Below are 14,952 nucleotides of genomic sequence, written 5' to 3'. Positions count from 1 at the left end.
TCGCGTCTGAGTGGCAACCGGCGGAGTGGGTGGTGCAGGGCAGGGGTGGTATATCCTGTCTGACGGAGGGCGGGTCCCGCCAGTGCCTGCGGAGGGACGAGCTGGGGTGGAGGCGCCAGGAGCAGCAGCCGGGAGCCTTCACGCGGACCAGTGCTCTATGGCCATAGGGAGCCGCTGAGAAGAGAACACGCGCCCGCACCCCGCTGCACTGCACCCCGCGCCTCTAGGCTCCCCCAGCCCGCGCCCACTGTCGCCATGAACCACTCGCCACTCAAGACCGCGCTGGCGTACGAATGCTTCCAGGACCAGGACAACTCCACGCTGGCTTTGCCCTCCGATCAAAAGATGAAGACCGGCACGTCGGGCAGGCAGCGTGTGCAGGAGCAGGTGATGATGACTGTCAAACGACAGAAGTCCAAGTCTTCGCAGTCGTCCACCCTGAGCCACTCCAACAGAGGTAAAGGCGCGCGGCGCCCACGGGATGTGTGCGTCCGTCCCTACGCGCTCCTATCTGCCGGTGGGGACTGAGCATCAGCCTTCCCAGACGGGGTCTGCAAGGAATGACCACAGCCCAGCTCTCAGGTCATTGCCACAGGGTGGACTCGCCCGCCTCCTGCTAGCCTGCTGCTGGAGCTCGAATGCACCGTGGGTCAGGCCGGGTAGCTCACTGTGGGACACGGTTGGGAGTGAGTCCACCCTGTGGGTGAAGAGAGCACGCTGCGGGTCAAGATGGATAGCTCACGTAGGGGAGCATTGCTGGGAGTACTTTTCAAGAGAGACTTGAATCCAGAGGGCTCTCTTTTCCCAATCCTGCTCTGGGGGTACCAAACCCGTATTATCTTGAAATGTTTGTCCCGAAGTCCCAGACCTAGCGTGCTCACGCTACCTTTCCCAGGCTTTGTAATCACCGGAACCTTTAGCCTCCAGCTTCCACCCAGGCGCAGAGGGACAACATTCCTGGTGGAGGTGGTGTGTGCAGTGGGAAAAAAAAAGTGACTGAGTTACTGTGATGGAGTTTGGATTTAGGAGAGGCGCTATGGGATGAGGAAAGTCAGCGCCACCTCCTCCCACAACTAGTCCCTGGGGCTCCCTGCCACTTTACCTGGACTCTGGAACCAAACTGGAAAGATGCAAATCTATTAGAAGTCTATCATAGGGCCAGTGTTCCTATGGCAAGGAAGAGGGTCCAGGTACCTGCCCCTTTCTCTAATAATAGCTAATACAGAGCCCCCTTCTCCTGAGTAGCAAACAGTGTGAAACCGGAAGTGAATACGAGCTGGGGTGGGGGGAGCGGAACATTCATAGTCTCAGCTGAGCCGACTTCACCAGTTTGAGCTTCCAGTTCTGTCCTCATCCCAGAGTCTGTGAGTGACAAGGTCTTAGATTAGGAGAGGCCAGGAGAAGGGCTGAAGATGGAGAGTATACCTGACAAGCTGTTAATGTAGACATTTTAGAGGAAAATTTTCATACAAAGACTTCTCAGTGAGAAATACGCCAACCTTTGGTTATAAAACATAATCAGCAAAACTATGCGTTTCTTTATTTTTATTATTTAGCCAAATTGAGTAAAATGCTAGTAACAGGGCGCAGTGTGAACCAGTACAGGTCAAGTAGAGCATGTTTAGCAGAGACCTAGGAGACAGTGAGGGGCAGGGGCGAGCGACAAAGTAGATAGATTTGCCAGTTCTCCAGTGTGCCCACAGGCCCTAACTCTCTGCCCTGGGCATGTGTTCTTTCCCCTCTGTTCCCTGGCGAACTCTTTGTAGCACCGAGGGAGAGAAAATGGCTGTCAGCTGACTCTGCCACCTCCCACACCAAAAGGCTTCCCTGTTCTGGGTGCCCTTTGCCCTTGTCTGGGCTCCTGGCTCCTGCCCTACAGATGCGCACTCCCTGGCCTCTCTCCCCTTTTATTTAGCACCTTTGTCATTGCTTACTAGCTTCATTTGAAAGCAGGTTTGGAGTGACAAAGGGCTTCATCCAGCCACAGCCCAGGGCACAGCTTAAGGCCACCCACTCTCCCCTGGCACATGCTTAACCTTGCCCCTTTCCACCCAGCTCCACCAGCCTCAACTCTGGGCCCATAGGGCCAGGAACATGTCAAACTGGGTGCGTGGCCCATCGTCCCTTCTCCCTATCAGGACGAACCCTGTCGTCTCAGTATGCTGCTTCTAGCTTGGTTTTTGTGGGTAACCATCAGATGGTGTCTCTACCAATGGTCCCCCAAGGGGATCCAGCCAGGCGCAGGCTTAGAGCTGACTCTGATGTCTCCTAATGCATACTTGTCCGGTAGCCCGCCTGAGACTGGCCCTGTAGGTGTGTCTCCTCTAACTTCAGCCTCTGGGGAGGTTCCCAAAGGGGGCCAGTTTTCCCAGCTGGAATAGGCGGTTGGGGCACTTGAACCTGGTGTGTCTGGTTTGTCTGGCTTTGTTTTCATCAGATTTCTCCGTCCTCTTTAGCCGAAACGCCCAAGCATTCTGTATTTGCTTCGTGGGCCACTCTGCTCTCTCTTTCTCCTGGTGATTTCCATGCCAGGAGCCTGCTTTCCATCCTGGCAGAGACCAGTTGGCAGCCGTGGAAGTCCTCTGCTCCTGGACACTTGACTTCTCAGATAGTCTTCTTCTGGAACAAAGCCATGGTTTCAATGGGTCTTGAGCTCCTGGGCTCATATCCAGGGAGATTCTGGTTAGAACCCAGCTCTAAAGAAGGCTGCCCCAGCCCAAAGGGTTACTTGGCAGAATAGCCACTTGCTCCTTGTGCCCCTGGTGAACAATCAGGGACATTTACCCACAGTCCTGGTCAGACCCTTGTCCACCAGGTCCACTGTTGTCACCTTGTTTTTTTAAGGATGGGGGATTGAGCTGTTACGGGCTGGAGAAAGAATCTGGCACTATTTAAAGCCACATCTCTACCTGTTCCCTCTTGATTCATGGTAAATGAGGTTCTTCAGCTTGGTCATGAAGTCCCCAGGAGGGCTGGAGATTATGCAGAGGGAGGTAGCTATCTACCAGTTGGAACTGGCCTTGAAATTGCTTTCCTATGTTCTCAGGGTATCTCTTCTTGTGTTTTCTTCCTGACTGTGTGGGAAATAAGCAAATTGTGGTGGGATGGGGGAGGGTCGGGATGTCAAACCTGCTCAGCAAGAGGTCTTTGCTAGGGGTTATTGACGGCCCTAAGGGTGGGGGAAGCCCCCTGGTTGTTGAAGGTGATCTTTGCTATGAGGGTGAAGGACTGTCAACCAGTTATGCGTTCCAGACTTATACAACTCATCTGGAATCTCTTCGTACAGCTTACCCCACATCTCATTTGATTCAAGAGCAACACCAGACATACAGGGCACACACAAAGTTCCATAAAAGAGGCCCCCCCTCTACTGCTTCTCCCAAAGAATCCCGCACAGCCAACATTTGAACTACGTGATGTTGCCTACTTAGATGTCTGTGATTCTAAATTCCCAACCTGGGCCAGAAGTTCTCCCTTCTCGGAAGTGGTATTTCCCACTGAAACACAGAGTCTTTATTCCCTGTGCTCAGAAATTGGAGTTTGACTGGACTCGTGGGGGTGCCTGCTCCGCTTACAAGCTTCCCGCCATCTCCTCTGAGCTATGAAAGGGCAGCCTTGGGCGGCCCTGCCTTTGGTGACTTGCGTGTTTGTATTTGTCTGTATCTCAGCACGATCCCCTGCCCGAGGAAAACTCTGCTCATTCCTCTCTTGAAGGTTATCCTTCCCTGGCCACGGACTACAGGCTAACATCACAGTGGAGTTGTTTTCTCGGGCGCTAAGTGGAGCTGAGAGATGTGTAAAGGGCATTTGTGTTTAAGCTTGTTCCGGAGGCAAAACATGCTAATTAAACTTCAAATGAACTAATTCTGTTTCTTTACCATTCTTGGCTTGAAGTCATGGTTTTAGCCAGTATTTCTGTTGACCTGTTACAACACATGCAAAAATGTGGCCTATCTCAGGGTGTTTTGTAGCAAACACTGCTTGTTTCCCTGGATCCCATCATTGGCAGAGTTTGTAAAAATATCTTGAAGGGTAGACTGAGGGAGCAGTGACCACACTGCCAGGTAACCTGCTTGGTGGGCTGCCCTCCCCGATTTTAAATACTAATGTGTCATTTAATCTGGGTTTAAAAAGCTAAAAGGTGCTTCTGTGAAGGGATATGACTTCTAGAAGGTGTATGATGCTTGACCATAATAACATGGAAGGATGTCAGATATCCTTATTGATATTCTTTGTAGGTTTGTGTTATATACATGTACATACATTCTTTACACAGATATACATGTTGTAGACGTACAGTTACTCTATACACATGGACACAATTACATATATACACATGCTCTGATATACATGAATATACACACATATGTTCACTTATATGCACATGTGACACATGCTCATACACAAAACAATATACATGTGCATATGCATACAAACACCACACTCATGAGTATATACTTGCTTGCATACATTTAGTGCATGCACGTACGTATACGCGCAGATATTTTACATTACCAGTATATTTCCACACATGAATACACACATTTACCATATACATATATCCACAGAGACACACACAATACATCCTGTGCATGCACATGCACTGATACACACATAGCACATAGCCTAGGCATGTCCACTCACCACACCTTGCATCTTGAACTGTGGCAGGAATCCAGCTTGGCTATTACTGTTCTCTACTATGCTGTCTTGGGCAAGTCACTGCCTTTCTCTGAGTCTCTGCAGCTGTTAGGAATTGGGTAAGATCATATCAAAAGTGCTTTGTGCCCTTTGGAGCTAGATTTACGGTTCCCTCCCTCTGGAAAGGCTTTGCCCAAACTCTCTGCAGATGTCCTGCTCTCCATGCCTCCTAGTTGTCCTGTCTCCCTGCATCCCAGCTAGCACACAAATGTAAAGTTCTCATCCGCTAATCTCAAACTTGACTGCTGGCTGGAATGACCTGGGAATTTTTACAAAAACAGTACCTAGGTCCTGTCAGTATGGAGGGTGACACAGGAAGTGGAACTCTAAATCCTCAGCTGATTCTGCTGGGTAGCAAAGTTCGGAGCTGTGATCCCAGTCCCCACCCTTCACTCCTGTCAAGCCAGCACTAGGATTGTAGTACTGGACATGCTCCCCTAATGGATTGGCTGCTAGCGATGGACTCTACTCCTGACCACAGATGGGGTCCTTTCTGGTCCTTGCCTACTCTCACCCACCATCCTGCCTATGCCGGGTCTGTTTCCACAGAAAGCTCACATGCTCCACCCATGTGTGGGTTCGCTAGTGGCCACACAGATACCATCGGAAAGAGCAGGCTCTGTCAGAGCTGGCCTTAATCATTGCTAGGCAGAGCCTGCAGAAACTCTATGAGGCTGAGGAAGGGTTCCTAGTGAATGCAGCGTAATGTACTTTGGCCTTTCTGTTGCATGTGTAGCCCAGGAAAAGACCAAGAACCACAGCAGAGTGCTTGATGAGGTTTTATTGAGTTGTTTGTCCTTTTTGGGATCCTGGGAGCTCCAAAGAAGGAGAAAAAGCAGTTGGCAGTGTCTCCTGTGGTCAGGAAGATGCTTAGGAAGTAAGCTAGCCCAAGTCCTACTGGGACACTTGACCACCCATTCTCACAGTTCATTCCTCCCTGGCTCTTGAATGTCTTGTGAGAGGGTAGTGTCACGCATTTGCAGACATATTATTGTCTCATTTAAATGTCTCTATCTGTGGCCCTAGCTGTGGGTACCATGGATAAAGAGAGCTCTGGGGGGGGGGGGCACGACTTTTTAAAGCTGGAAGATTGTAGGCTCCTTTTTTGAGATCTGTCTATTGAGGAATAGGTGAGCTTGATTCAGGTATAGAAGAAGCAAGAAGACACATCAGCCTAGAGATATAGACTTCCAGAGAAACTTCCCTCTGACAAGTCCAGTTTATCAAAGCAGAGCAATTGAGAAGGGAAGCAGAGGAGTTTCAGATGTCCTCTGCCCCCGAGGTCCTTTTTGATGTAGAAGCTAGACCTGGGGTTGGAGGCTACATGAATCTAGTTTAAGTACAAAGTCCCTTGCTTAGGGAGCTCCCAATTTTCTGGGAAAAGGGTATACAGAGGTGCATGGATGCACACACACACACACACACACACACACACACACATACACACACTTGTACAGGCTCCACACTCCAGGAAACATACCAGCCAGAATAGATAGAGCAAGCACAGCCATTGGACCCAGGGCTAATGGGATTGGGATGAAGGTTTGGGATGAAGAGGTGGGTGAGATCTGTAGCTGCGTTTCGTACAGGATATTGAGTGCAGAGGGGGGGGTGGCTCAAGAAGAGAAAGAGTACCTCAAGTCCAGGTGTGTGACCTGTTTGAAAGCTTGCAAGTGGAGAAGAATGAACTGCCCCTCCTATGTGAACCTGCCTTCCAAAGATTGCCCACATGACACAGGGCACAGAAGGGAAGATGATCACGGGACAACTGTCCTCAGTAGAGAAGACTGACATGGCTTCACCTAAAATTCTACGGTGACACGGACTGAGACAAGCAACTCACATTGCTTGTAGAACAGAAAAATTCCTCGATGTTCTAAGGTGTTGGGGTTCTGCGTACAGGCAGATGTGTCCCCATGGTGCCCATGTTGAGAGGGCTGCCAGCTTCACTGAGAAAGTCACCATCATTTTTGCTCGTGGCGAATGCACCTTTGTAGAGAACAGTGGGAAGGCGGACGCCTGTCAGGAAGGAAAATATGATTCTGAGGGGTGAACCGATGTTCAGCCTTTCCCTTCACTCCCAGGGCAGAGAATCCTTCTCAAGGAGGTGGTTTTGAACAACTGTAATTTCATGCAACCCCCTCTTTTAGTCCAATTAGCACTACGCTCTGAGAACCTTTGGGATAGAGGAGGCCCTGACTGGTAGAATTCTAAGACTCTAATTCCATTTGGCATTCAATAGAGGTGTTGAGCCCCTAGAGAACAGAGTACCTTTCCCATGGGAATGGACAAGAGAGAAACATGCTACCAAAATGTCCTGCTCAGGCCAACTAGGCCAAGCCACAACAAGAGCAGTGCCTAGTGCAGAATCCCTGGGAAAGAGGAGCTTTCTGTAGTGCCCGGAGTGCCCAGTAGTAAGAGTTGAGGCACGAACTAGAAATATGGCAGATGCAAGTATAGCTAACCCAGAAAGGCTTCAAGTATGGCTAGCCCAGAAAGGCTTCAAGTACGTCTAGCCCAGAAAGGCTTCCTAGGAGTGAGTCTGGGAGAAGTAGAGAGACCAGGTGGAGAGCAAGCTATCATGGTTACACTGTCAGGGAGTTCCAGGTTCTTGCTGTTGAACTTGACTTACCATCCAGTCACCCTGGGGTCAGGAGAGAGGAAGTGGTTTCTGTGTGCGAGCAGCAGTGTCACAGAGAACACTCACCTCTACTCCTCACTGCTGCTAGGTGTGATCCCAAATGTGTCACATCTCTGGATTCCTCTCCACCTTCGCAGTCCCTGCAGCAGAGCATATACCTTCTGCCAGAAAAGCTGTGTTGGCTGGCATCATGGCTGCCCCACTCTCCCAGGGAGCCAAGCAGCCCCCTAATTGAAGGTAGGGTTTGGAGGACACCTTTAGAAGTTGCCTGGAAGGAACCAACCGAGTGGGAATTACAGCACAGACTAGCTCTGGGAATTATAGAGCCTCGCATCTTCCGCTTCCTTCTGTCCACGTGTCCACGTGTCCATGTCTGCCTCCATGGCACAGTTCCTACTTCGCCTGGAGAACGTAGAAGTGGGCAGCCAGGCTGGTGAAGGGCGTGAGAAGGGGAGATGCTTATATGACCTGTGGGCGTCAGGTCATGCTGGTAGATTCCCTCCCGCGGGGGTGGGGGCCTGGGTGGGAGCCTCCAGGAGATGGTTCTTAAAGTAGGAGGCCTCCCTGGGGCTTTGTTGAAGTATCTGTCACCACCCCAGAGTTTCCATCTGGAAGTAGCTGGCTGACCCATACCTGCCCTTTGGGGAGAAATGCCTGCTCAAGAGGTGAGAGCCAAGCAGACACTGGCCTGCCAAACTTTAGAAGAGATGATGGACATGGGCTGGATCAAGGCGGGTGAGACCTGGATGTCAGCTCCTTGGAGTTCTGATGGTATTTATGCCTGGCTGTGGCCCTTTCTCTGGTAACCGAGTCCACAGGAGTCTCCTTGTTCCCTATGAAAACACAGTCTATCCAGAAGAGCAGCTGCAGTTTGGGCAGGGTCAGGAGCCAACTTGCTGTAGCCACAGAGGGCTGGGAGTCAGTTGGAGGCTCTGTGGATCAGGCAGCATCTGAGGACTTCATTTTTAGGGAAAGGCCTGGACCTGGGCCCTATGGGGTAGAATTCTGGGGTTCTGTGGATGGAAAAGCCCCTGAGATGACCCTGAGGGAGGAGGCAGAGGAGGCGAGTGAGTCTCACTTGCTTGCCCATCTTCCCTGGAAGCTGAACTTTATCTTAGAGAAGGTTTTCGGGATGCCACAATAGCCACAGAGCTCTGGGAGTGTATGGACCATTTAGGAAAAAGAGAAACTGCTTCTTACAGAAAAAGAAGCTGAGACCCAGGGAAAACCTGAGGGCCAAGCCAGGACCAATTTCAACAGTTAGGCTGCTGGAGCAAACTGTGATTGTCACAGTCAATATCCCTAAGTCCCGTTCACCCTCCAAGATGAGGAAGGGGAATCAAAGAAATGTCCTTTGTTATGGGTCTGGAACTGGACAGAGGAGATGGCCCTAAGCAGGATGCTGGCCTGATTCTGAAGTACCTATCTTGTTCTTGTTCCCAGGGCAGACAGTTTGGTTCCCAGGAAGTGACCTAGAGCTGTGTGGGTGTGGCCAAAGTCTAATGGATTCAAGGGACATCAAGGTCCAGGGCCCTCCCCTCTAGACAGGATTTCTGATGGGGGATTCCAAGTATCACTTCAGAGATTGGGGTACACATCCTGCACATCCCTGTCAGAAGGTTCTGCCTGCTCACCCAGAGGACACATTAGGTGAGAGTAAGCAAGCCTTGCTATGAATTTACAGGCCAGAGAACCATGGCTGAGCTTTTATAGAATTCTCAATGTAAGCCAAGAAAATGTGGACACTAGGCAGCACATGACTTGAAGTACAAGGGCAGGATATATATAGCAGAGACTAGAGAGATTGTCTTGATTGGGGGTTCCTGAAGGAGATGAGGCCTTGAGCCTTGCTTTAAAAGACGGGTGGAACGTGGTAGCTGTAGCCCAGAAGAGAAGACAGATTCAGCACAGAGAATGACATGTTGCAGTGAGCCATGTTTCATGACATTAGGATCTCAAACAGGCATACTTGCTTGAAGTTGGGGTTGCGTTGTAGGCCTGCCCACTCCCTGCCATTCTGTGAAAGAAAGAAGGAAGATCCGTCCCTGCCACGAACCTCAAATCCAGCCTGCTTTTTGTAATTCAAAGCCACTTTGCCGCTAATAACCCTAATGACACTCTGTCCTCCCTCAGAGCCTGTCATTTGTAGATCTCCAAGCACTGTGAAAACATTAATTAATCCTCACTGGGCCTTTGAGGTTGATCTTTGCTCCCCCTTTACCAGCGGGAGGACCTCAGAGAAGGAAGGGGCAGGTTACCTGATCACCTGTGGGGGCTGAGCTCAGGGTGGAACTCACAGTCCTGACAGGAGCGGACTGAAAGAGTGTGCACTGCTGTGTGGCTCTGACCTTGAGGCTCTGGACCTGGGATGTCGAGACCCTGCCTTCCTCCCCCGAATGGGAAGCTCATCTTTGTGGAACACGGACTGGGACTGGTGATTCCCTGTGCTGGAACTGCCATTCTGCAAGGCTCTCCAGGCCCGATCCTGAACTGTAGGTCTCAATATCTTCCAAGGGATCTAAGAACTGTCTTTGTGGCAGTTTGGTGGCTTATTGTTGGGCCCTGGCTATAGAGGATATGGAGAGAGAAGGGCTTGGCCAGTAGATGACTAGCCATTCTCCACCCTTCCCCAGGAACTCACACTGCTTCTGTCCATGGAGGTGGTGACCCTGGATGTGGGTGATAGCGTGGGAGCAGGGAGGGGTGAAGATGATGGTCATCCTTGCCCTAACCTCCCTACTCTGCCCTCCAGGTTCCATGTATGACGGGCTGGCCGACAACTACAACAACTATGGGACCACAAGCAGAAGCAGCTACTTCTCCAAGTTCCAGGCGGGGAACGGCTCATGGGGATATCCGGTAAGGAACTGCTTCCACTTGGAAAGATCTAGAATATCTGCTAGCATGGTCTGGGGTTCCTGGTGCAGAAAGCTTTCACTGGTTGCTCAGAAAGAGAAACGCAGACTTCAGTCAGTACATGAGGGCTGCAGGTCTGACCACGGCTATTAGGTTGGCCATTGCCTCACAGGGAACTCTGTGCAGTCTCCTTTGATGCTGACTGGGGATTTCTGGGTATCTCAAGTGAAAAGTCTGAATCCTGGAGGTTCTTTGTACAAAGAGGTTTTCTTTTAGAGAAATCATGAAGTATTTTCCCTCTTCATGTGTACTGATAGTCAAAGAAGGATCCAGAAGGCCCCCTGACACCAGGAGATCATGTCCATTGCAACAACTTCTGACAAGGCTGCCTTGGCTTGCAATCGAGCTTTGCTTGATTTTACTAGTCAGAGATGTTTGGGTTGAAACTCAGGCCCTGACACTCACTGAGCATGTATCTTTGGGTTTCCACTTCCGGGTCCCAAGTTCATCACAAACAAAGTGGATATAACAAAGTCCTCTTGGGTTATTGTCAAGATTAAATGAACTAATATACATAAAAAGCAGATTACAATTTGTAAGGTTTAAAAAAATTAATGTGGGTGGAGATAATTCTAGATCCTTTAATCCGGTTCTGGCCGTCTTCCTTAACACCCTCCACCCACATGCCCGTTTGCTGAGCAGAGACCTACAGGGCCGAGCTCTGTATATAGCACCGTGGCAGGTGCTGGGGTAAACCAGACGAAGCAGTACTTACTCGTCCTGTTCCTAAACCAGGGACACGGGTAGCCAAGGCGTCCCAGAGTCCTCAAATTCCATGAGCTCTGTGTTTTACTTTTGCTAGTTTCACCTCTAACCTGCATTGCTCTCGGAAAGTCTTATGTGTGGTTCAGGGATAAAAAATGTGCCTCCACGCAAAGCCGTGGTTATGTCCTCCGGGGGGTTCCAGGATCAGCAGCATCTTGTTGAACAGATGATCACAGGTGTTGCTCCAAGTTGCTGAAGATCCTGGGGTCCTGTGCAAAGAAGGGGGGGTTGGGGATGTAACGTTCCTTCATTGTGGCTTTATTTCCTTCCTTCGTGGGTTTTGCTGCGGTTGACTGTGGAGGATGTACCTTCCATGAATGTTGTAAGCTAGAGACTAAAGAACAACTCCGTCTGCTACAAATTCTCATCCTTCTTAGGGGGCAGGGGTTATATCCATTGTCGCTCTCAGTACAGCATAAATTTAGTTCATCCAGCCAGCTAAGCTTACAGAACACTCATAGATGTGAAATGGCTTTAACACAAAAGATGATGTCCACATAGATTCAGAAAACGCCTTCGTAATGCAGAGTAAATGGATTGGCTAAAACCCCAAAAAGGCTATCAACTGGACTTGCTGATCCAAGTGGATGATGCTAACATTATACATGTTCGTGATCACGCTAACAATATACGTGTTCCGTGTTCCCAGGCCAGAGCGTAGAGGTTTCTGAGCTGTTTCTACTCTCTTCTGTGACTCTGGATAAAACTTGTAACCATTCTGGGCAACAGTTTTCTCCTCCCTAAAATGAGACTGATGGTACCAGTTTTTCTCCTTCATTCACATGTTGATATCATGCTACATTAGCTATGTTATCAAACGGAGAGTGTAACCATGGAAATGAGGGAGGGGGTGTTTCTAAAATACCTCATGTGGCTTGTGCCTTTCTAACATCATCTTCTAGATAATTAATCCTTAGTTACCTCTCTTGCCTTTTAATGCTCACAAACAGCCCCACACCTCCTTGTGCCCGCTTTCTGACAACCACTGAAAATCCCTTTCCTACCCCGCGCCCTAAGGCCCATCCCTCTTCACTCCTTTTGCTGGCAATGCTGCAGACATGACTCATGACAGGGTAGCTGCTGAGGCTTGTCCCGTCTCCTCTCAGTTCAGGAGAGGCTATGGGAACAGGGAAGAGCTGCGCACACACGAGGATTTGGCAGAGGGAGGGAGGGCAGAGCAGAAAGGAAGTAGAATAATTGATATTGGAGTCAGACATATAATCAGCTGAGCACTGAGGAAAACGAAATGGGGTCCGGATTGAGAGAGAAGGAGAGTGGGAGAAACGATAGCAACGATCTGCAGTGTGAGGTAACCCCATCCCTGTGGGATTTTCCCATGGTCGGTACAACTAGCGTGGAATGTTGTGTTTCCCACTCTCTGGTGAAACCAATATGGCAGCCCAAGGCAGGGACTACAGGAGGAGGGTGAGCCTCGTCAGCATTTTCCCAGGAGTTTCTCTGAGCTGGTTAAGGACCATTTCCTACAGATGCGTCCTATTCATTCACTCAGTCAGCCAGCTGGCATGGAGCAAAGGCTGGGCACGGCATCACGTGAAGCACAATGTGGATGAAACGGCGAAGATTCCCTTCGCCCTCAGTGAACTTCCAGTCAAACAGGGAGAAGCGAAGATCAACAGAAATAGAATACAGATAATCTCTGGACTTCTGTTTCTGTCCTGGAGAACCGCACCAACACCCTGCTCAAATGTTTCGGGAGCCTTAACCGTTCTTAAAAGGCACTACTTTGAGTGTGTTTTAGAAGCCCTATGGCTTCTTTCTGAAGATGGCTGGTGTTATAGTAGAAGCAGCAATGCCCACTTCAAGCACTTCATTTCTCAGAGTTGGTTCCAGTCCCAAATATCACACCATTCTCAAGTTCCAAGACTTTCCCACTAGTGAGTAAACATTTTCTTAAAGTATAGAGGGATTCCACAGGCAATTCTAAAAGAAAACTTTTACTGATATTTTAAAATGGGTGGTGTTACCTTATACTCTTATCACCAGCAGCATTCTAATTTAAAAGATCTTTTGTATTTCATCTATGACCAAGTGTATCGCACATTCTAGAAAACTGAATATAAAGAGTCCAAGAACAAAGCTTAAGATGGAGGGATTCTGACATTTAAAGAAGCATCCAGGGGCTTAAAGAAAAGACTGGTCCGAAGGAAACCATTTGCCTAAGCATTCCTCTTCTGACTGTGGGTCACTCTAACCTCCCTCTTCAGAGACAAGAATTTTCTGGAAGACAACATTAGAGCCCCAGAGTCCCCCAGGCCTCCAGAAGAGGGAGGGATCTGTGCCATGAGGCAGTGTCCCCACCCCTGACACCTCAGGTGGGCTGTTGCTGTCCCAGGTCTCTGAGTCAGGGCAGTGGGCTTTGCATTTTACAGTTGAGGAAACTCAAGCCCAGAGTGGATGAATTACTCACTGAAGGTGACACAGGTGTTTACTAGGATGGCGGCCTAGATCCCTGACCTACAGCCTGCTAGCCTGGGAGCTTTGCTTCCCTTACTCTAGGTGCTTATACTCTTTGTGGCAATCACTGTATCAGTCTCCACAAACCTCTGCGTTTGAAGGACTCACAAGAGATCCCCAAATCCGAATCATTCAGTGCCTCTTCCCCTGTCTTCTAGCCAAGCCCTCTCTCCTTGAGGGAGTCTAATGCCAAGAGGAGAAGGAAGGGAATAGGCATATTTTCTCTGCCTAGACTCAAACTCTGGTTACTTGGCAATACTTATTAAAGGGGAGTGGTTAATAGTAAGCTTGTGGGGTAAAATACAGCAAACAAATAGTTTGGGACATAATTGTAATAAAAAAATTTAAATCTGAGATTCAAACACAGCTGTGTCCTGTGTCCTCAGGTCTGGTGCCCTAGGTTGTTCCTGCATTGAAATAAGTCTCCATTAAGAGCTCCTCTACTGGGCTCTGATCCCAAGCAGAGTGACATCAGGCTGCAGCTGTTATGAGTTGGGAAAAGGAAGCCTTTAGCCCCTCTCAGTTGTCGGTACAGTGAGTGACTTGAATACCCCCTGTGGGTCAGGCTGACCAGGGTGAAGAGAATAGAGAACCGAGGCTATTTGGAGAGCATAGATCCTCTGTTTTAAATCTGTGCAGTCACTGTCCTATGGGTCTGTACTGGGTGCAGCCAGAGTTTTTCTTGTTCTGGTGGAAGCTTTACCTCAGCCCCTGACATCTATAGACCCAAAGAGGTTGGGGTGTTCTGATGGAAGCTTCACGCCAGTCCCTGGCATTCATAGATTCAAAGAATCTGGAATGTTTCGTGGGAGCTCCATCCCAAGTCCCCTCCCCTATCTCTTTCCAAACCCTGAAGCATCTCAGAAAGCCTGCCAAATGATGACCCCTTCCCCCAGAGATGCTCACTCCCACAGGGTACTTAAACTGCCTCCTAGTTTTCTGGTCTTCCTTTCCCATCTCCTCTTTGAGGGGCTGGAAATCCATCCAGGAGCATTGTATCTGTTAAACCTGTGGTTTTCCTAATTCATTTTAATTTAGTCTAATTTGGATTACTGTGTCAGCGGAGAGGCTTATCGGAGTGCAGAAACTTTTCATTTCTATGTTTAAAGCAAGAAACACATCATGAGCATTGCGTTGTTTTGAGAGTTTATCGGGTACCATGTCCTTTGGATCTGCATCGATCTTGTTCATCCTCCCCAGGATCTGATCTATAGGGGTGAGAAGTCATGTAGGTAACACCAGCTAGGGGTTCTGAAAGCAGGGCGAACCATGCTGGCTGCCATATCCAATCACAGACATGCTCAGTTAAATCCAGCTTGGCAGTCCTGAGGTGAGACTCTCCAGGAACATAAGGAGAGAGACCCCTATCACTGCTCTGGATCTTTCTCCTCGCTGCTTCGTGTTTGTTCCCTTCATGACAGAGTCTTGTGGACTATGAGAGTTTCCCCTGCAAG

General features: G+C 49.4%; 1 protein-coding gene across 1 annotated transcript in view; it reads left to right on the top strand.

Annotated features, from left to right (window-relative positions):
- Positions 1-255: 255 nt before the first annotated feature.
- Positions 256-14,952, top strand: part of Pkp1 (plakophilin 1) — a 42,521-nt gene continuing 27,824 nt past the window's right edge. Inside the window, exons 1-2 of the mRNA XM_041649120.1 lie at positions 256-457; positions 10,095-10,201. Of these exons, the coding sequence (XP_041505054.1) occupies positions 256-457; positions 10,095-10,201 (309 nt within the window). The remainder of the gene's footprint in view (positions 458-10,094; positions 10,202-14,952) is intronic.

The sequence above is a fragment of the Microtus oregoni genome, unplaced genomic scaffold (genome assembly GCF_018167655.1).
Source record: "Microtus oregoni isolate MIOR12 unplaced genomic scaffold, Mior012 000003F_ref0000135, whole genome shotgun sequence".
Classification (NCBI taxonomy): domain Eukaryota; kingdom Metazoa; phylum Chordata; class Mammalia; order Rodentia; family Cricetidae; genus Microtus; species Microtus oregoni.
This window is presented reverse-complemented; position numbering and strand designations above follow the sequence as displayed.